Genomic DNA, 21,556 nt, shown 5'->3' with positions numbered 1-21,556 from the left:
CCAAGATCCTCAGCTGTATTTTAAGGATTTTGAATAAAGTTGGCATGGTGTCTTTTCCCTCCTGGCATTTTTGATGCGTAAGGGTAATTTGGTGTACCTGAAATAAGAAATGTCTTCTGGTGCATGGTATCTTGAATAGAGAGGACACAAGTTTGGTATCCATTCCACTGTTGTTATTCCTGTATGTTCTGGTGCTGCCTGTCCAGGAGCTGTGATCTGTTAATCACTGACCGTGCCATCAGTGAGTGGTTGGACTTGCCCACATAATCCCTTTACTGTTGGAATCAAGCTTGCTGGGTGTAAAACACGTGGAAATGGAGTGAATACTGCAGAATGAAGTATAAAGCCAGCTTCCTTTGAGCTCAGTTAGTGCATTATCCACCTTCCACCTACTGTTTACAAAAAGTTATTTTAACTTCATGACTTCACAGATCTTTTAAATGTGTCCAGTGCTGTGGAACAAGAAAAAAGGTACAAGGATAGGCTTGTTCCTTCACTTGAGTCCCTTTTCTGCTTGTTCATTTAATGTTTGGCCATTTCTGTTGGTTTTTTTTTAATTTGATTTGAAAGGTGCGCTTTTAATAGAGGAAACCAGAAATGCATTTCTGAGGTTCTGGGTAAACAATGCTGTAACTGTGAACAGCAGGGGAGCTTAGACCAAGCGAGACGTCATTAAAATGGTCATGCATTGTGCTAATGGAAAATGTCTGCTAAAGGACATGTTTTCCACATTTGCTTTCCACAGTCCAGAAAGACGGAGTTGATTCACTTGGGAGTTAAAGATGCTGCATTGTTCTTGGTGGGTTTATTATATGGTATTCATCTCAATACATAGCTAACTTACCTTAGTGGATGTTGCTGGTACTAAGAATGTTTATGTTTGTCTGACGGAAAACCCCAGCTGAGATTTGCCTTCCTTCACCATCAGTTGGACACTTCCACTTCCCGTTCCAGCCAGAGGGAGTGGATGAATTTTGAACAGAAGTTCAGGAATCCGTTGTATAATTGAAGGCTTCTTATTTCTTTTTTTCTTCCTGAAGTTATTGATTCTCTTTCCTGACAATCACAGAAGAGGAAAGAAGGAAACATTTGCTTTCGTTCAAATAAAATAATAATAGCAAAAATTATACAATGTTTACATGCGCTCCCTGTTACTGTGGTTACCCTGAATATTTCAGACACTTAGCGAAAGGACACTCGTGTTTCTTGGCAATGGCACTTACAGCATGTGTGCAAACTGCATTTTATTTCTTACCTGCTAGCGCTGAATACAGATTGTACCAGCCCACCCCTACTTTCCTTTTACTATCCTGAAATTTTCACTGTACCTGCTCCATCTGCTCCCTCTAGTTCAGCTGTTATCAACAGTAACTCCAATTTTATCAGTGCTTTGCTTTCTACTGAGAATGGGAAATAACTCTACCGTGTAGCTGCTGATGTTCACTTTTTACTAGTGATGACTGTTATGGCAAAGGTAATGTCATGGAGTTTTCCTTTTTATCTTAAGCTCCCCAAAAAGGCTGGATCTTACCCTGACTTATTTAGAAGTCAGTGTAAAACTGTGATTTTTTTGACCTATGAGTTGTGCAGCTGAAGGCAAAAACTACCCCATCGCTAACTGAAGAGTATACGATGGACCTGCTTTTACTGCTCAGGTTGGAATACCGCAACAAGGGATTGATACACTTTCCTGTTTATCGTTACCCTGCCATAGCTCCAAGTATGTGGCAGAAAAGAGTGTGTAGTTCTCAAATTATCCGGATATCTGCTCTTTTGAAATTGCAGCTTCATGAAATTGAACAGTGAAAGTCTGTATGAAGGGGTCCATAAGCAAAGCGGGGGAGCCGCAAGTGAAGCATCTTTTAACAGTCCAAGTAGCATAAGCTAAGTTCATAGTTGCTTCTGGGATGCCTAGGTGACGAAATACAAATTAAATACTTTCTGCGACTAGGGTTGTAAATGATTACTTAAGAATGTGAATACAAGCAGGAAGCAATAATTTCTATCCTCACTGTTGTTTTCCCAATAAATCCTAAACCCAACCGCTGCACGGCCGCAGTGTTGTTCCGCAGCTTCCCCCTGAGGCAGTGACTAGCCGAGAGGTACGTTCAGCCGAGGGTACCGAGTTTACAGCTGGCGTGAGGTAAAAAAGCTGCAACTCCTCATGAGGGATGTTTTTTTTAAAATCGTAAACGACGTCTGGGATCTGCGCTCGTAAGTTCAGGCGAAGAGCCAACACTTTTTAGCAGAGACTTACTGTCACGTCTTTCGTCAACCCCCGACTGCTTAAAAATATTAGTTCCTGAGGTGGCGGACGTTGCCGGGGCAGGAGACGGTGCCCTGTTTGCTGCCGGCGGGAGAAGTCTGTCAGCGGCCAGCGCCGTGACCGAGGCCGGTTCCCGGCGGCGAACGCCGGTAGCGGTACGGCGGCGGGAGGAGCCGCGTTCCCGCCCTCCCCCGGCGGCCGGTCACGTGCAGCGGGCGGGGCCGCCCAGGGCGGGCGCAGCCCTCCAGCCCCGCCCAGCCGGTCCTATCCCATCCCGGCGGCGGCACGGAGGGAGCGCGGTGGTTGCTGCCGATGGAGGTGGGAGCCGGCGCTGAGGCGGAGCCGCTGTTGCCCCCGCGGAGCTGGCGAGCGGGACGGGGGCTCTGGCGGGCCGGTGGCGGTGCCCGCTCCGCCGCTGAGGATGGTGAGTGCCGTGGGGCAGGCGGTGGCGGCGTGCCCTGGGCCCGGCGCCGCGGGCTTGGCGGGCGGCGCTGAGGGAGCCGGTGCCTGAGGCGGTGAGGCGGGCGGCGGCGCTCTCGCCTTTCCCTCAAAGCTTGCCCTCTCCTGGGAACGGGGCGGGCGGGCCGGGCACTGGAGGAGGAAGCCCCTCGGCCTGCCGAGGGGCCGGGGCTCCCCCGGCCGGTCTGCCGCCCCGCCGGCGTTTCGGCAGCGGCTGCTCCCGGTAGCTCCGCCGGGGCCGGCTGTGAGGGACCAGCTGCGGCCGCCCTGGCTGGTTGAACACACTGAGCTGCTATCGCCGACTGACCTTAGGTGCAAGCCTTGTGCTCCTTCAGCCTGAGACTTGATTTTTTTTTTTTTTTTTTTTTTATTTTGTTAAGGTGCTGACCAGTTTTTTCTCTAACTCAGTGAATGTTAGAGGTCTGACTTCTCAATTCCCCCAGGAAAGGCTCCTTTGGAGACCTCAGGTTCTCTATTTTCAGGGTATCACATCATTTAAGTGAATCTTCTTTTTTTGTTGCCTCTTTGTTCAGTGTCAAAAGTGCAGTGGGGTCTGAGAGAGATCCTGCACGCCCAAACTGAGCAGTACTTTAATCATCGCTTGTGACTAAGTGTCACTTGCTGTGACTAAGAGTTGCAGAATAAATTGGATGTCCTTGGTAGCATGCATGGAGGTTGTGTGGGTTTTTTTTAAAAAAAAAAAACCTGAAATTGCTTAAGTAAACGTTTCTTGGTAATTTCACTGTTTTAGTTTTATATTAAGAACAGTTGCTTAGATAGTGCCCTTTCAAAGTCATTGGGATCAACGCTAGGCTTGCTGTGTGCTCCAAGAAAGTAAAGCTTTTGCTGTCCGTGCTGTCCTTTTAACTAATACTGTTCCTTTAAACAACTTTGTTTTTGTCTCACTGGTGTGTCATGTCTTGAAAAAGATAAGATCTTGTTTGCATGAGCCTAGCTTGTCTGCTGTTTATGCTCAATCTTTCTTGCACTGTGGTTCATATCAGAATCAGTACAAAACTGTGTTGTTGCTTATGCTCGGCTAAATGGTGACATTTAAAAACTGTTTGCAGTCTTTGTAGAAAATTGATGCCGCTGAATCATGTGGAACATAAAATCGTCTGGAACTCAGATCAATGGCATTTCTGGTGTTGCTTGGCATCTGGAGAACATCGTGCTAGCACTGGAACTGACTGTTTCTCATTGTATCCCGTGCTGTTATTGCCGTCTCCTGGGAGGAGATGGTATGGAGTGCTCCTTTGGCCTCTTCCCCTCTGTGGGAAGGTTACACTAGCACATATTTTTCATATCTCTAGCCCCCTCGGCTTTCTCTTTCCCCCCCCCCCCTTTTTTTTTTTCATCTTCATTTTGGCCTTAACTGCCTTTGTCTCTCTTGTTGGCTTAATTGCCAGGTTAATTACTCAAAGGTCCTAATTCAAGTGAATGCAAGTGATTGCCCCTTTATGTATATATCTTTATATAGACTTCTTATTAATGGGTTTTGAAATGTTACATAGTACCTAATTTGGTGATATTTTATTTCACTTTGTGTACTTTCACTCCTTTCTGTGTCTTAAACTCTGATCTGTTTGATGTGGTAATAGTAACACTCAGGACAAATCAAAAAAGGACTTAATTTTGTTCTCATGTGACTGGAGATTTCGGTTGGTTTTGGAGAGAATGAGATCAATCTAAACCTCAATACCTTTATTAAACAAAAGTAAAAATGCCTAGAATACTAGTGTCTGATTTTTTCCAGCTTCACTTGACTGTACACTTTGTCAAAGAATAATTTGATTGAAGCTCCATTACAATGCGTGTTACTTAGGACTTGTCTCTGTATAGAAATATTCCAGTCTTGTGATAGCTATTTAACTACTAGTGTAATCTAGCTATTTAAGCTAAACATAAGAGAGAACCTTTTCACAAAATACAGAAAGATGCATGATGTGTTTGAGGTGATGATTATTTATTTATTTAATTTAATCCATGGTCCTGCTGATGGAGCAAACGTGGCAGGAGCTGTCTCTACTTTTTGTGTGTGTGCAGTGCCCTTTGTCATGAGAACCACGGTTGCGGAGCTTCTGTTAACTAATAAGCGAGCTGCAGGCTTTATCCAAAATACAGCAAGTGATTCTTATTTTTTTTTAACTTCATAGGTACTGGAGCTGATAATGACCTTTATATAAACCAAGCCATAGTATTTATTGAAGATGCAATACAGGTAAATATAACTTGTTTGTTAGCTGTTATGCTTCCCATGCTGGATATTTGTCACACATTCTGCTAGCTTTTAAGTTTTTATGTTTTCAGGCAACCTCCATATGATATCAATCTTGATTGACAAAGCAAAATCAGAATTCCAAATTCCTGTGGTATGCAAATTTCACTGAACTTCTGCCTAGGAGAAACATGTTTTTCCACACAATGAAATAGTGTCTTCTCTTCAAGGTTGTCAAAAGAGATGCTGGTTTGTGGGGTGATTTTTGGTTTGGGTGGGTTTTTTTGTTTGTTTTGTTTTGGGGTTTTTTTGAGAGTGACTGGCCTTACTGCTAAGAGAAACTATCTGAGCAAACCCTGTAATTTGCCTCTAAATCTGACTACTTGCATAGCTTAAAAGCTTGTAGAGTTTAAGGCTAGCTTCAAGCGAGAAGCTGGAACTCTTTTGCTTCAGCTGAACTTAGTGCCTTTGAAAGTCTTCATTCTCTCTTTGTCTCTCCTTTACTGGCCGTTACTGCAGATTCCTAGATCCTGTTATCTCCCAGTTATTAGCTGCAGGCAGTGGGAATGCTGGAGGGCTTGAGCTCTCTTGCTGCATTCAGATAGCTTTTGGTTGGGAGATTTCTGGGGATCAGATATATTTAAGGTGTGCAGACCTTTCTGGAAGCGAATACGTCTCAGCGGAGGCAGAGTAACAGCAGCCCAGGAGCAGCCGCAGAGGAGGGGCTGAGCAGATTTCAGCAAAAGCAAAAGCAGGCCCATTCTGAAGGATCACGGGTATTTCCTTGAACTTGAAGCATGTTTTGTTTAAAGACCTAGGTTGAGGTCTCTCATATTCAGAACTAAGTTCTTTGCATCTTATGGCTTTTTGGAAGAGAAAGACAAAAGAAGATCCATGAATGGAATGAATGCTAGAAAGGTGAACTAAATGGGTGGACCATTTTGGCGAGTAGATAGAATAGACACTGAATTATTACGGATGCTGTTATTTGTAATGATGATAATGCTTGCTTCAGATGACTGCCACACAGTTTGATTATCTGAGTGACTGTGTGGTCTTTAGATTAGGTAAACTTCAATAAAATCTTTCCCATTGCACACATGTAGGCTACAGCTATGGTCATTGGTGACTGACACTTTAATAATTAATAACTTGTACAATAATTTCTTTATCTTATTGTGAAACTGGAATTGTCTCAAGACTTGAGCTTTGTTGATTAGAACTGGGTTTATTTTGGTAACTTGATCTTTGTCTTTGAGACAGACTGAATGTCATGTTTGAATGATCCTTTTTGCTTTCTGCCTTCAGTATCGATCTATAAATCACCGTGTGGACTCCAAATCGCTGTGGCTTTATCGATGGTACTACTCAAGAACTTGCCAGTGGTAAGAACTTGGTATTCTTCTTGCTTTTTCGTTTAGGAGTAAGTCTTTATAAAAAATTATTCTTCTTTCTTTTTTGTTAAATAACTAGATAGTTGTGCTTTTATCCTTATAAGAACTTACTGTAGGAAGCAAGTGGGTTGACTACATGTGAACATGATAGAAGTGGAAAGCAACAAGTTATATGAAAGTGTGATCAAGTAGATGACTCTTTGGAACAGCCATAGGACTGTTGCATGAACGGACTATTGGCATGATTTACAGCACTGTGTGTTAGAGTTTTCCAAGTGTCTGTTTTTAAACATGTTCAACAGTAGCAAGATTGTTTGCTGCTGTTAGTTTCAAAAGAACACCACCTAAGGTTATTTGGTGGTGAGCAGTTACATTATTCTAATGCAGGCAACAGCATGGTAATCAAGTGCTGCGTTGTGGTCTAACCCTTTTGTGTTTAACATGATATTATAAAGCTTGGTTTACTTCTAAGAAAATTGCTTTACTGTAAGTATTTTGTGATTCTTTTGACTCACTTTGTGGATTTGGTGTTTTGGGGGGTTTGGTTTTTTTGTTTTGTGGGTTTTGGTTTGGTTTTGTTTTGTTTTTAAATGTCATCTCTATCCAAACAGGATTTTGAGTTTAACTATTACTGTAATCCTGGCTTTGGCTTTCATTGAAAAGCCTTCTTCACTTACTGTCACGTCAGATGTACGATACCGCCTTCCTGCATGGAATCCTCCATGTGGCCTAACAGAAAGCATTGAGCTGCTTTGCTTTCTTGTGTTCATGGTTGATGTATCTGTGAAGGTGAGCATCACATTTGTCTGGTATTGAATGAAATACTAGGTGTGTTGGGCAGCTCAGTAGGTGTAGTCAGCGTGGCTTTTCTCCATTTTATATTTTGGGAAATGTCTTAGAACTGTTATTCAAATCTTGGATTTGCATGATGAGATTGCTTTGCTATATTAAAGCCTTACTTCCAGGAGAAATTAGAAAGTGCATATTTTCTGAATGAAATAATTTGTTACTTTTTTTTAACCTAAGAAATATAAACTCCTGTTTGTGTGGAATAAGTGAAATAAATTTTGCGAAGACGACAATGATTTTGGTGTAGCTGCTTGTATTAGACTCTAAAAATTGGGGTCTATAATAATCAAATATATGCCAGTTCATTTAAAAAAAAAAAACAAAATAAAGATAGTCAGAAACTGAACTTTTCTTTGGATACTTGTTTCTGGAAAATCTCTTTTTATGATTATTAAATGGACATTTTTCTTGCATTCAAAGGATTCCTCTCACATGGCTTGCGTGCACCTCTTGCTTTTACTGACCTTTATTTAGTTCTGGTAGAAAAATTCTCTGATCAGTGTATTTTTGTTCAGTTTTCAGGGAGGTCTTTATAAGTACTGATGTAAAATTAGAAATACTTGGAAAACAATTGGTGCTGACTTATTAGGGTAATGGAATTTATTATTAAAATAAGTTGGGTTGGTTTTTTTTTTCCTCCCTAGAGTTACTTAATTGGATGGGAAGAATTTTGGAAAAATAAATGGCTAATGGCTTATATACTGACATTAATTGTTTCCCTTGCTGATTGGATTGTATCGCTGAGTTTTTTCTGCACAGAGGTAAGAACTGCTTTCTCCAGAAACAGTCAGCAACTTAGTTGTGGAGAGTGGCAGAGGAGAAGAACCTGCAAAGAGATAGTCAGCAGGGCATATGTGGTATACTGGAGAATTAAGGGAGGAGGGTGAGATGGTTCATTTTTGGTCTTTCATAGCTGGATAGTACGGTGAAACACAGAAAATGTTTGGTGTAATGTAGCTTCTCAAGGGATTCTGTCTGAATCTTAATACAAGATTTGCGTTCATTGGTAAATAAAGCTTTGTCGCTATAGTCTGTCAACAGTCAAAGAGTGTAGAGAAAACTGGTTGCCTAGCACCAATTTTGTCATGCAGTTGGAGAATTATGTTCTTAACTTGATTGAATGGCAGAGTCTATATAGTGATGTATAAGTAAAAGGTAATTGTATAGGTTAACAACTGCTTTCTAAGATGAAGCTGTGTTGTGTTCAAAATAATTGTGTCCTGAGAGGAATGTCAGTTTTGTGAAAAGGTTTTAAAAGTGTCCTCCTTTTATATAATATTGCAATCTCCCAATTGGTTTTCTCTGCCATGGCATAAATCTGCATGAAATTAGTTGTTGTTGTTCACTTACAATCATCATTAAGAAAACACTAATATGGTAAAAATGCTGGGAAGTGAATGAGGCAGAAATCTTGAATTTTGCTTCTTGTGTAAGTTCTTGTGTCAAAGCCATTATCCGTTGCCTTCAGATAACTTTCAAACCCATTTCAAATTATTGTCTGGATTAGTCAGGATTAGGTGGGATGCAGTTGCTACTATTAGTAACCCACTGTTTAGTTGTTCATGCTTCAGCGGTCATAGCTGACTGCTGGTCGCTGCTGACCAGAATGTGATGTAGTATCAGGGGGATGATTTTAAAATGTTGAAAGAATATGTCACTTAAGCATCTAACTATAAGAAAAATGCATAGGTCCTTTTCATATTCAAGCCAAATAAATATAATGTGGCTGAAAAGTTAATTATCTAGGATGAAGATTGTGCTTACAACATGGGGAATGTGTCTTGGAAAGAAGTGATTGTAAAATCTTTAGGTGTGATAGTGGACAAGTAGTTTGAACAGGAGCCTCCCATACAAAGCAGTGGCAGAAGGAGCAGTTTAACTGCTGGGGTGTACGAACAAGGGAATAGCGAGGAAGAAAGTGATTTTTTGCTGTTATGTGTGGCCCTAAGAAGACCAGTCATAAAATGCAGGATGCTGAAATACTTGAAGTAGCTGATAAGTCACAGAAATAACTTGGAGGCTGGCAAGTGTCTTGAATGCAAGAATCAAAAAGCTTAATTGCTTTAGTGTATGTTAAGGAAAATAAAGGCAATCACCTGTTTGAGTCTTGTTAGAGGCAGAAAATGCTGAGTAATTAGCAGGCCCTTTAAGTATAAAAAGAAAAAGGCTGAAAATTGAAATCAAGCACTTATTTTCAAAATGTATATCTGTTTTTACTGAAAGTAGCTTGCTATTAATTCTCTTCTTGAAATGGACCTTGGCAGAAAATATGAAAATGTCATCTCTTGACCAGCTTGTTATGTCTACCCAGCAGTAAAGGTAGATTGTTTATAGTTAGTGGCCTGATGAGGCTATTGAAATGTCAATGTGCTTCTTCAAAGCAATCTCTCATTCTTTTAACGAGGTGCCCATATGTATAAAATCTTTTGCATGCTTTGTGACTTCAGTGGGACAGATTTAGCTTCTGAGGACAGCCTTTTTATGTTACACTGTTGACTTTGTTGATACGTGTATCAGTGGTTTTTGACAAACTTGTATTAAAAATATTTGTGGCGTTAGTCTTATGGGAACTCAGTATGTGATCTGTTGTTTTGTTTTTTGCAGGATGTGAGAATAAGACGACTTCTTCGTCCTTTCTTTCTCCTTCAGAATTCTTCTATGATGAAGAAAACATTAAAAAGTATCAACAGCACGTTGCCTGAAATGGCAAGGTAGGTAATAGCATAGAAAACTTCCTTTCACAGCAAGTGTGTAGTCACCATTAGTATTCTGGAATGTAACATCTGAATAGCTTCCTTCTTGATGGTCTAGCTAAGTGGTTGGTGAGATCAGGTAGTAATGGACGGAGTGTTGTGTTACCTTTTGGTTCCTTTAGTCTGTAAGATTGCTCTAGAATGCACGTGATGTGACTCTGTATGTGACAGACAGGGTTTTTGATGCTAGTTGAGTGGTTTTTTTTAATTCTGTGTATGTTACGTACAGCCCTTTTGTAAGGGAAGAACTGAGGCATCATCTGGGCAAAGTTCTATGCTGTATTTCTCCAAGGTAGCCTCTCAGAGGTATGGGTAGACACACATGTACTTGTCTTCCAGTCGTGAGTGCCATGCAACAAGATACCTCTTTCTTTACATCTTTGGAGTGCTTTACTTCAGCTTTTTCATTTCTAAATGAAATGAAATTCTAATTTCTTTTAGTCATATATGTGTTAAATTTTACTGTCATTAGAAATCTTGAAATGGAAACCCCACTGGTGAAATTGTAACCAGACAGCATGATGCTTTTTGAAAGAGACTTCTTCCTGTGACAAGGGTTGTGTATATGCACAGCTTATAGAACTCACTGTCCTTGCCTGTTACTTTATAACTAACAAGTTGCAGGAGAATCAAAGGTGTATGCAAGCCAAGATGTTATATTTTGATCAGAGGGTATAAATATGGTCCTAACTTTAGAAAAACAAGTGTTAGCATCTTATTGATCTCGCAACTGTATAAGCTCGTGCTGAGGAGTCCTGAACAAGTGTGATTCTTATTCTGAATCAAAACTTAGATCATCTTCTGTTACCTCTATATAGCTTCTTAAAAATACCCCTGGTTTTCTTTATATGGCGTCCTTTCGCATTTTTGGCAAAGGATGTTAAGAATAAGATAAAGTTGGTATTAATGCATATGATATATTTTCTTTCCAACAGTGTTGTTTTACTACTAGCTGTTCATCTGTCTCTCTTTACCATGTTTGCCATGCTGCTGTTTGCTCGAACAAAGGTAACCGATTATGCTTTGGTAGCTCTTGGGGGTTGGTTGTTTTTTTTTTCTTTACTCTCATAGCTGCTGCATGTCTAGTTTTATAATCAAACTGGCAAAACTTGTTTCCCCTGAAAAGGTGATGTTACCTTGTGAAACTTACTGGAATGAGTTTAAAGTCTATTTAGCGAGATTTAATGTGTGCATAGTATCCATGCTGTTTCTGTAAGCGTGCATTAGAAGGCCCCTCAGAACAGTGTTAGAATCTCTTCATCCTGTAGTGAAGAATTTTTTCTAGGCTGTGCTTTGCTGCTTAAAGTGATAATGCTCCTTCCTACTCCACGACTGAAATCTTTCACTCTTGCTGTAGGCTGTGGCATATTATTTTATTAGTCTAGCTCCGCTGCTTAGAGCGAAGTTAGATGGTTCCATACCAAAACGTGGTTGACCTCTTTATTTGTTTATGGTCCTGCATATGACTGGTGTTGATGCCATTACCACAGGTGAGAAATTGGAAGTCTGTTTATACAAGAGGCTTCCTTATACAATTCTCCAATTTGATCCTTTGAGTTACTTTCTATGCTTTTGTTGAAACCTTCTATGCTGTTCTGTGTCCAAAGCTCTTAATCTTGTCACTTTTGTGTTTATATTATCACTCATTTCTTTTCTCTTTTCCTTATCTAGCTTTTTGCTATGTTTAGTTTCTTCTGTGTTTTTTGTCTTCCAATACTGGTATCCCTGGTGGTGCCTTGGTAGGTTTTTGCCTGTTTTTGCCTGCATCACTCCGATGTTTTGGTTTCTGATCTCTTTGTTTTTTCCTCTGTCTCTTCTCTTCCTGCTTCCAAAAAGCAAATTTGAAATTTTGTGGTTAAAATCACTTTTGTGTTCCAGTGCTCTTGGTATGTTCCCTCTCTCCTAAACTTCCCGTATCTTAATGTATCTGTATAGTCAGATTTTTTTTTTTTGTCCTTACTTTTTGAGGCCTTCCATAAATGTGTTCTTATGAGCACAAAGATTTGTTGCGTACTTTTCCCGGTAATTTTAGTCCTCTCCTTAATTTCGGTTTTGCACCTTCATTCCTACTGCAATTTGCGCTTGAGCCTGCCTCTAGTCTTCCTTATGATGGGCAAATTCCTTGAATTCCCATGTTATAGAAATTCTGAAATTAGAAGCAGAGCTCTATTTTTCCCCTTTGTCTAGTTGCATGCTGGATCTTTGTATTATCTCTGTATGTCACATCTAGTTTCAGTTATGAGCTTTCCCAGCAGATGGGAATATAACTTGTATACCTGAACCAGTCAATTTTGTATACATTTAGGTGAAAAACAACAAATTAGAGAGCAGTCTTTTCTTTCCTTTTCTGGTTTGCTAGTCTAATACCCATACAGACTAATCGTATCTAACAAGGCAAAATATTGAAAGGAGGTTCTAAAAATACATTTAGTAATGAAATTCATGCCTCTAGATTTTTGCGTTGTCTTGTGTATGTCCTCTAGAGGTACATTTTTCCAGTCTTTGCAGCAGATTCAAGGGCTGTTTGTTCTGTGCTGCATGATTCATGTTTGTATTGTTTGCACTCCGCATCTTTTTTAGCTGTCTCTACTTGAACTTGGGGAAAAAAATGAATAGGTGGATGATCCAAGAGCCGCCTCCCAGTGTGTTTTTGATGAAAATTCTGGTACCATCAGAGCTTTAGCAGATCATCTGATGTTTCCACTGAGCCAGAAAATAATTTTGGTGATGTTAGTCGCCAAAGTATTTGCAAATACAAATCTGCCCCCCTCTTCCCCCCCACCCCCCCAAGATGTTTAAGCTCTATGTGATGTTTTCATTGATACCGTACATAGCACTTTGAATCTTCGTTCTTTTCAAAACAGAACAGTTGCTTGTTTTCCACCTGCCCAACAACTCCTGTAATGTGCACTAATGCTGGTTATAGCGTATTGCTTTATATTGTGTGCTCTTATTCGTGTAAATATTTATTACTTCTAAAATAAGATGAGGACTGTCCTTGCACTTGTACTTTAAGTACATCTTCACGTACATTATTGAAAAGAGACTTAAAACTTGTCTGGCTGTGTTCTGTGTAGATCTTGCTGTAATTAACCAGAAGCCCCTGGGTATGTAAGGGGATAACTGGAGAAAGGGGAAAACCTTTGTTGCGAGTAGTGGTAGTAACTTTTGTGCAAGTAACTAATTCAGAGGACGTTAAGTTTTCTATTCGGAAGTCAAAGGGGAAGTGAGAGACACATTTCATACTCAGTGAGTATACTAGTAGAGCTGTAGTTGTTTGAGAGGAGCTCATAATCTATAGGCGATGATCTTTTGTAACATGGTAGTTATTGAGGCAGCTCTTCGTTACTGAGGAAGCTGTTTTGTTTCTGTTCCTCAGTATAGAAAAGATGTATTTTAATATTGTCCTCAAATTGTATTATGCTTTTGGGCAAGTCCTGGAGTGTAGTCCTAGAGTATACAATTCAGCGTAATTAGGTTTCCATCTACACTGAGGTACAGCGTGGTGTAGCTGGAGTAACAAAGAAAACAGCTTCTACTCTATGCTAATTTTTATAATGCCAGTTGAGACTGAAGATGGTATTAGTCTGAGATTTTTCCTTTTTTAACTCATGTTTAGGGAGTCCTTTTATCTCCAGTACACTAATATCTCTTGCAGGCTGAGAGGTGATGCTTTTTATATCAATCAAGGGCGGCTTCAGATTCCGATATTGTCTGTTTCTGACATTATTGTTCTTCCTGGGTCTGAGATGCTAGCTAGACCTAACTTCTATATTGAGCTTCATGTGCCTGTCTTAGCTTGCTGTTCCTCCTTACATTTTTCAATGGCTGTTAATAAATGAAGTGATTGCACTGTATTCTTACACATTGTCCTAATTTTTATGCTTGTCTCGTCCTTTGTTCACGGGGTAGATTTGATTGCGTAAGAAACTGATTGTTGACTGATTTTTTTTTTTTTTTTTTTTTTTTTTTAATCGTAAAAATTTTTTTCCCCCTTCCTTGCTAAGACAATCTTAGCGATTCTTCAGTGTTTCTCTAACAATGAACATCTCTCTGACTAGGATGGCCAGCAGGATAAGGAGTGGATGGGGTATTTCCGGAATTTGCCGGATTCACTGACATCACTGCTGGTCCTGCTAACTACTGCAAATAATCCTGATGGTGAGCAATCTTTCAGAAATAACTTTTGTCTCTCTTCTCAAAGAATACTAGAGTAAGATTATCTTCAGACTACTATAACCATTCTTTCAGCTGATAGTTCTTAGCACAGCCAGAGGAAGGTTATGTAAAGATTTTTTCATGGTTTTAGTAACTTGATTCTTGCTTTTCCTTTGGTGTAATTATATATGCAACTCTGAAGTGGAGCTATATAAGAGCTTTTGCCAATTGCCAAAAATTGATAGAGGTCTCCCGTTTTCATCTTAAGCATTAAATTCTTATTTCCTTTTTTGTTAAATCTGATACAGTGATGATTCCTGCATATTCTAAGAATCGAGCATATTCCATCTTCTTCATACTCTTCACTGTACTAGGTAAGTTACCTCTAGTCTTCAGTAATTTAAATGCACTTTAACTCTGACACTTGTGCATACCAGCTACAGAGTGATTTGTTTTTCTAGGGAAGTTTAATCGTAAATTTCTCCTTTTTTGTGTGTCCAGTTACTGTGTAGTGTCTTGTAAGATAATTTTCATGGAAGGTACTTATGGTTTGGTTTTTTTCAGTAACATATCATAGGGGAATGGATACATTACAGTATATTCAAACACTAAAAACACTTTGGAAATCAAACACAAGAAAACTAATCCTTTTTAAATTTTACATCTGATTTACTATATACATTGAAACTTCTTTGAGAAACAGGTATGTATTTCAATAATTCTTACTGCCTCTTTTTCTCCAATAGGCAACTTGTTTCTGATGAACTTGCTTACAGCAATAATATACAACCAGTTTCGAGGATACCTTCTGGTAAGTAAAGCATTCCTAATTTCTGTTTTCTACCATAACCTTGAAACTGTGAAGCTCTGAGTATTAAAAGTTTCAACTGTGTATTAAAGCAGTATGCCCATCCTGGTTTTAGATACGGTTTCAAGATACTAAAGGTTCTTTGATGTAGATACTTTTCCCCTTAAGCTGTTGTAGCTTGATCCCCTTCCATGATAAAACTACCTGCTTGTGTACTTCCATGTATGCTGTGGATCTGCAACTTTGACTATTATAGGGAAAAAAAAATCAAACTATTCTAAAACTGAACAAGGACAAATGAACAAGTAACTTAAACTTGGTCTCTGTAAAGAAAGCCTGCTGTACTATTTAAGTAGCCATTAATGCTATTAGTGCTCTTAGCACTTAATTTCTTTGAGTAGCGCAGCATTAGAAGCCTTCAATAAAAAAGAATTGCTGACTAAAACATCTTCATGTTTGGTATTTTTCACTTCATCCTTACCATGTTGGGTGGGTGGGATGTTAGAATGATTAGGGCAGTCTGCTGCCTCTGAAAGATGGAGTTGAGCCTTGCGATTGACTTGTACCGGAAGCAGTTGCCGGTAGCTATAGTAGTTATTCTTGGTAGTATTCAGTCTCAAATAAAAGGAACCTGTGCTTAATCTCCATGCAATGCTAGTCATCTGTGTAATACTTTTAATGTGCTTCTGGAAGATGCCTGATCGTGTGTGATTGACATTCCACAAAGTGGAGAGAATCTGATGTGTAGTGTAATGACCTCTTTTTGACTCAGGTGTCTATATTAGAGAAGTAAAAGCTGACAAAGTAAGTGTACTTTTGCATGTTGTTCAAGGAGCGTGCAATCTGTGGCGACGATTAAACTCATTACTGAAAGTTCTTTTTCCTTTAATAACAAGCTGTGCGATGTGCTTTGTTGCATTACCTACCCCAGTTTAGTCTCCAACTGGGAGTGTAGTCTGGGTTCCCTTAGCAGGAAATAGCGTAAGTGCTTTCGTTTTCTATATGAGATTGTTCAGCTGCACTATCTGGGAGGAATTGTAATGAGCTGAGGCAAGAGTATTTTAGAAAGCAGAGACAAAGTAAGTCAAATGAAAGATCATCTCGGTTACTTCCAATAAAATGTACTTCATCCAGGAGGTCAAATTTGTGACTTTCCTGTTGCTATTCCAAAAAGAAGTAACTGACTGGATGGGTGGTGGAAGGAAGAGGCTGCATGGGTGCAGCTGGAGATCTCTAGAACTGGGTTTATCTCCAGCAATGAATACAGAACATCCATGGTGTACCACAGCTACTTAGCAGTTAATGCACATAGCAGATTAGTAGAAATAACACAGTGCTAGGCTAAGTATTAATGGTTATCACACTGATGGCACACAACTGAATCTTTGGTCAAGCAGTCATCAGTCAAAAGGGGAGCTGTCAGTCTCTTGCTCCTCAGAACAGGCTGAGTCTTGATCTTGCTGAGGTGTAATCTTCAAACTGAGATTTTTCTTTGAGCTTTGTAACTTCCATGGTGAAGTTTTTCTCTCAAGTCTTGAGTTAGTTCTTCAACAGTTTCACTTCCACCTGTGTTTTTTACTTTCCTCTTGCATATTTTATAAAACTTCACAGCTCAACGGCAATGTTTTTCATAAAGCTGAGTCAGGGTAGTGCTATGCAAAAGCACTGGAGTCTGACAGCTAAAACTCCGGGCTGTAAGTTAAGCTTTTTTCCCTTTGGGGCAGTACAGTGATGGCCTCTGTAGCTTGGAATAAACAGCGGTTCCCGATTGTGTACATTCCAACTGGTCTTTTCTCGTGCCTATGGTTTCCTTCAGGTTTAGTGGCAGGGGAAACTCGGTGACTTTGACTTTAGGTGTGATTTCCTCCTTACTTACATATGGTCTTATAGTTCTTTCATTACTTACTTCCCCCTTTACTTATATATAGTCTTATAGTTCCTTCCCCTTACTTACGCAGTCTTATAGCTCATTCAGCTCTTGAGAGAAGTGGAGTTGAGGGCTTGGGGGTAAAAGTGAAATAATAGCTGCTCTAGTAGAGCTCCAGAGAGAAGGTAAAGTTTGTTGCATAGTAAGCCTTAAGCAATATTACACAGAAGGAATGGCCCCCACCCTCTTGTGGGAAAGGGGTGTTTAAACCCAATATGTGCAAAGAGGAACTCCTGTAATCCTTTCTTCCTGCTCTGTTTCTTCCCTTCTCTTTCAATTTTCCTTTTTCCCATGTGAGAGTATGCCATAATTGGACTCCCAATACAGTAGCTGAGTTTGAAAGTGATTACTATGAAAAGAAAAATGAAGCATGAAAAACTACGTCTCTTGCTTTCTTCTTTTTGGCAAGAAGCTGGAGCTGGACAAGCTGTCTAACTCTTCTCTTTGCACAGTAGTATGAATTTCTGTGAATACTTGAGCTTTGCTGTTGCCATTGTCTCTGGAACAGGCATGTGCCTATGCAATCCAGAATTAAAAATAAACCGTGACCTGGATGTTTACTTGAACTCTGGAGACTTGTTTGCTTGCTGCTTTCCTTCTCGTACATGGAGTTCTTGAAGGGAGCGAGGCCTAAGGAAGTCTCCTATTCTCATGTCTAATCACAAATCTGGGGTGTGTGCCAGAGGATCAGTATATTATCTGACCGTAGGACATACTACTGCATGAGGAGCTGGGTAGCCCTGATCTTCCCCAAGTCCTTCTGGTAGGAGCGGGCTTCACTGATTTCAGCCTATGACTCTTTCATGGCATTCCTTTTAAACTGTGGAGTGTTCGTCTGGTTGGGCCCAGGATCTGGACAGCTAGATCTAGTGGCTGATGACAGGGACTTTGGTGGTGGGAGAAAGAAAACAGTATCTTGCCTTCCTGAAAAATTATTTTAGTTGAACAGACATGGCCCTTTCTGAGGCTTGCAGTAGGTTCTGTCTAAGGGCTGGGCAAATAATTTACAGGTCTTATTTGTATCGTCTAGTTGGATTTCCTTTAAACAAGTGTAAGTAAATTGTGTCCCCTGTGGTGTTTTTACTGTCCAGAAATCAGTTCAGTCCTCCCTCTTCAGGAGGCGACTGGGAATCCGGGCTGCGTTTGAAGTGCTTTCTTCCATGAAAGAGACTCCTGCTAATGCACAACAGTAAGTGAGGAATGTTGAAACAGTGGATCATCTAGGAGAAGAGATCAGTTTTTTGGTCATCTTGTTTTGTTTAGTGTATTTACTGAGGATCCCTTCTTGAAAAATTTGTTGCTCATTTGTTGCTCATCTCTTTTATTTTATTTTTTCTTTAACTGGATGTTTATAACACACTGCTTTGGACTCTTATGGGGTCTGTTTCCTTTTTATTTCTACTTCTAATTTTATCTGCTTTTCAAAAAAAGAAAGAGGTAAGAATGCATTTGGAACAGCTATTTTTGCCATCGAGACAGTTATCTGTTTTGAGGCCCATCCTGTTTTCTTTTAAATAGGTCGCATGCCAGCGTTGGGGCCTTACTACAAGTGCTGCAGAAAGTTGAAATGGATTTTCGCTGCAAGCAAGCCATCATGAGAGTAAGAACTGCATTTTCTTGGTCTTTATGTTGGTGACTATCAAACCCTCTGATGGGACAGCTGTGGAAACGGAAATCTCCTTAATCACACCATTGATCTAGGAGTAGTAGCTTTCAGCTCAGCTTTCTTTATGCTGCTCTCTTTAGGTGTGAACAGAGGCCCAGCTCAGTGTCTGTTTATGTTTTGGTCTTCAGAACAAAAACAGTCTCTAGGCAATGATTTCACCTGAAGATTGCTACTTCTTTGGTTGGTGTGATGGGGAATGCACTCACCTGCAGAGAGGTGTAGAGTAATGAAAACTCTTGTTTTGCAGGGCTAATTTTTTCATTTGCTTTATTTTCTCTCTGGAAGCAAAGCATTTCTCACTGTGGTCTAGAGCTGCTGTCTATAGCAGCTTTCCTCTACCATTTGAAAATGTCTTTTTCATTGGATTTTAGCTGTGCTGCTCCCTCTAGGTATTAATACTAGTGTCAGGCTACAGGGAGAGTGGTTTTGCTTAACTAAAGACTTAATTAACGTTGCAGTTCATGCCATGATTTTCAGAGATTAGAGAAATTATTTAGCTCTAATGGGAGATGTGGAGATTATTGGTGTGGTTTCAGAAAAATTATCTAAAAGTAATGCTTTTTGAGAACAACGTTGCAGCAGGATTTGAAGTCCATATTGTAAGATCTTCTGCCAAAAGGAAGTGGCAAATCAGAGCTGATGGTTATAGCATCAGCAGTTGGCTGGCTCCAGTGTGAAGGCTGGAAGTGGAATAAAGAGTTATACATGTGTTGCTTCCAGTTGTTGTTGTCTGGGATAGGGGATGTGTAAACAGAGTTGCCTGAAAATAAACACCCTGCTCTGTCATTATTCTGAGCTGTCCGTTGCATTGTTAGTTCGGTACGCAAATCCAAGTTTTAGTTTTTCTTCTTGTTGCTGGTGGGTTTTTTCCATTTCTTTTGCTGCCGTGTGTGCTACAGTTGCAGTTAGTGTTTGGTATGCTGTGGAAGTGTCTTCATCATGTTACAATTTGTGAAATAATTCCATCCTTTCAGGTAGTAACTTCTGCAGGACAGTGATAACTGACACAGTATCTTCATTCCTTGGATCATAACATAGTAATGGCAATACTAGGTGAGACGAAAAATTCAACTATGTCAAAAGAGCATGCTGCTTCTTAAGCAGCATGTGGTCCCAGAGAGGGAAAATAGAAAAGGCGAGACAAATCCCACAGTCACGTGGCAGTCTTGTATGAAAGCAAAGCAATATTGAAGCTCACTCTAATACCTTGGTGTAGGTTGTATTACATCTCTATTCCTAGACTTTTTAGATAGTCTGAGGGTGTTGGCACTCTTTGAAGACGCAGCTATTGCAAGTGTTGATCTGAATGTTTCTCTTTCATGTGAAGTCACTCAAAATGTGCTCCTGTGACCAGCTGTCAGCTGCCCAGTTTCAGAAGCTCTTTGAAGAACTAGACAAAGACGCCATTAAGCAAGTATGTATCTGACAATCATTTATAGAGTGTCTTAAGTTGAGTGTGGTCTTGTGCAAAAATAAGTGATAGTATTCTGCTATAAACGATATAAACAAACTTCACAACTTGTTGAATGCAAGGCATGATCAAGTGTCGTTGATTTTTAAGTTGTTCGTGGATTGCTCTTACAGTCACAAACAGCATTGCTTTGGGGGCTTTTACGGCATTAGTTTGGGATTGCCAGGTAGTGTTAAATATACAAAATGCATGGTTGTTTATTCTGTCAGCATTTTTAAGTGATTTGGCCAGACAAAATAGATGAGGGCTCTGTGTGTGTATTTTGTTTAATAGGAAGATTCATTACAAGGAAGCAAGGAATAGGAGTTAGACTTATAGCATAGACTTTCTGGAAAGTGCTGTGGAGAAATGAGTACCTCTGTAGTAAATTGTTTTTGGTGAAATGTGAGAGATTTGTCTTGTCGTGACAGTCCTATATTAAAGCAATGCATCTCTGCTATATATTAGTCTTTGCAGCATAACACTTAAATATACTCAGGCAAAGTCTTTTTTCCAGTCCATGAAGGAAGAATGAAATGTGGATTCTTTAACTGTTCAGATGAAGATGGGCAGAAAGCAGTCCTCTCCACTTAGAGAAAGAAAGGGGAAAAAAAAAAATCAAATTTTGCGAGGGTTAGGATATGTTCTCTTCTATGTTTGCATGTAACCAAGACTTCTGAATCTTTTACGGGAGATTAAATGTTGGGAAATGGGGAAGGAATGTATACAATTAGTAGCTTGGTGTTTAGTTTACCTGCTTGGGGCATTGGAGAGAAGTTGGATTATCTCCCTTTTTTGCCATTATCTTGTGTTGTGCCATAATCGTCAACCCATTTGCTAATCAGAAATCATCTCTTCCTGCTAATAGCCAGAGCTTGAAAACACCTTCCTCCTGAAACGTCAACATTAGCATGTGGCCTTAAAGTTTTGCTTTGAAAACGTCTGTTTCTTAAAGCTGAGATTGAGTGTGGTTTTCCTGCGTTATTCTTAAAATGCTTATACGTTGTGTCTCAGCAAATCCTTTGTGTTCTTTTCAGCATCCTCCCAGTCCAGAGTACCAATCCCATTTTATGCAGAAAATGCAGTTTGCCTTTGGCCATCCCTACTTTGGCTACTTGGGGAATGTTGTAGCCCTTGCAAACATTGTTTCTATCTGTGTAAGTAAAAGTGTTGGGTGGTTTTTGGGGGTTTCTTTTGGTTTTGTTGTTGTTGTTGCACACCCCACCCCCACCCCCCGCTACAAACTTCAGTTCTATTTTTGTTCTTTAGTCTCTGTTCTGATAATCACTTTTTGTAGCAGATGTCCATGTTTGGCATGCTTTAGTCATGCAGTCTTAGAGAACATCTGCAGTTAAAAAATATATTCTGAGCTGCTTGAAAAGGTCTGTGCAAAGCATAAAAGACTGTTCTTGTGCTTAAAAATCCATTTTATGCAGCAGTAAAGCAGTGGATTCATAAAATATTTCTTGTTGTTTAAGGTGGTTTTGGTGTTGGATGCAGATAAGCAGCCATCTGAAAGAGATGACTTCTTCCTGGGGGTAAGATGCAACGGTATTCCTACAGTTATTGCTGTTCCCTGAGGTGTCAATAATTCTAATAATTATTTTT

General features: G+C 39.9%; 1 protein-coding gene across 1 annotated transcript in view; it reads left to right on the top strand.

Annotated features, from left to right (window-relative positions):
- The first annotated feature begins 2,578 nt into the window (after positions 1–2,578).
- TPCN2 (two pore segment channel 2) overlaps positions 2,579–21,556 on the top strand; it is a 33,114-nt gene continuing 14,136 nt past the window's right edge. The window contains exons 1-15 of the mRNA XM_050898278.1: positions 2,579–2,666; positions 4,891–4,946; positions 6,252–6,328; positions 6,949–7,126; positions 7,831–7,947; positions 9,791–9,897; positions 10,875–10,947; positions 14,001–14,100; positions 14,406–14,471; positions 14,844–14,908; positions 17,924–18,021; positions 18,351–18,432; positions 19,826–19,912; positions 20,986–21,105; positions 21,427–21,486. Coding sequence (XP_050754235.1) covers positions 2,579–2,666; positions 4,891–4,946; positions 6,252–6,328; positions 6,949–7,126; positions 7,831–7,947; positions 9,791–9,897; positions 10,875–10,947; positions 14,001–14,100; positions 14,406–14,471; positions 14,844–14,908; positions 17,924–18,021; positions 18,351–18,432; positions 19,826–19,912; positions 20,986–21,105; positions 21,427–21,486 — 1,374 coding nt within the window. The remainder of the gene's footprint in view (positions 2,667–4,890; positions 4,947–6,251; positions 6,329–6,948; positions 7,127–7,830; positions 7,948–9,790; positions 9,898–10,874; positions 10,948–14,000; positions 14,101–14,405; positions 14,472–14,843; positions 14,909–17,923; positions 18,022–18,350; positions 18,433–19,825; positions 19,913–20,985; positions 21,106–21,426; positions 21,487–21,556) is intronic.

The sequence above is a fragment of the Gymnogyps californianus genome, chromosome 5, assembly GCF_018139145.2.
Source record: "Gymnogyps californianus isolate 813 chromosome 5, ASM1813914v2, whole genome shotgun sequence".
Taxonomy (NCBI): Eukaryota; Metazoa; Chordata; class Aves; order Accipitriformes; family Cathartidae; genus Gymnogyps; species Gymnogyps californianus.
The sequence above is the reverse complement of the archived record's forward strand: the minus strand, read 5'-3'. Positions and strand labels throughout refer to the sequence as shown.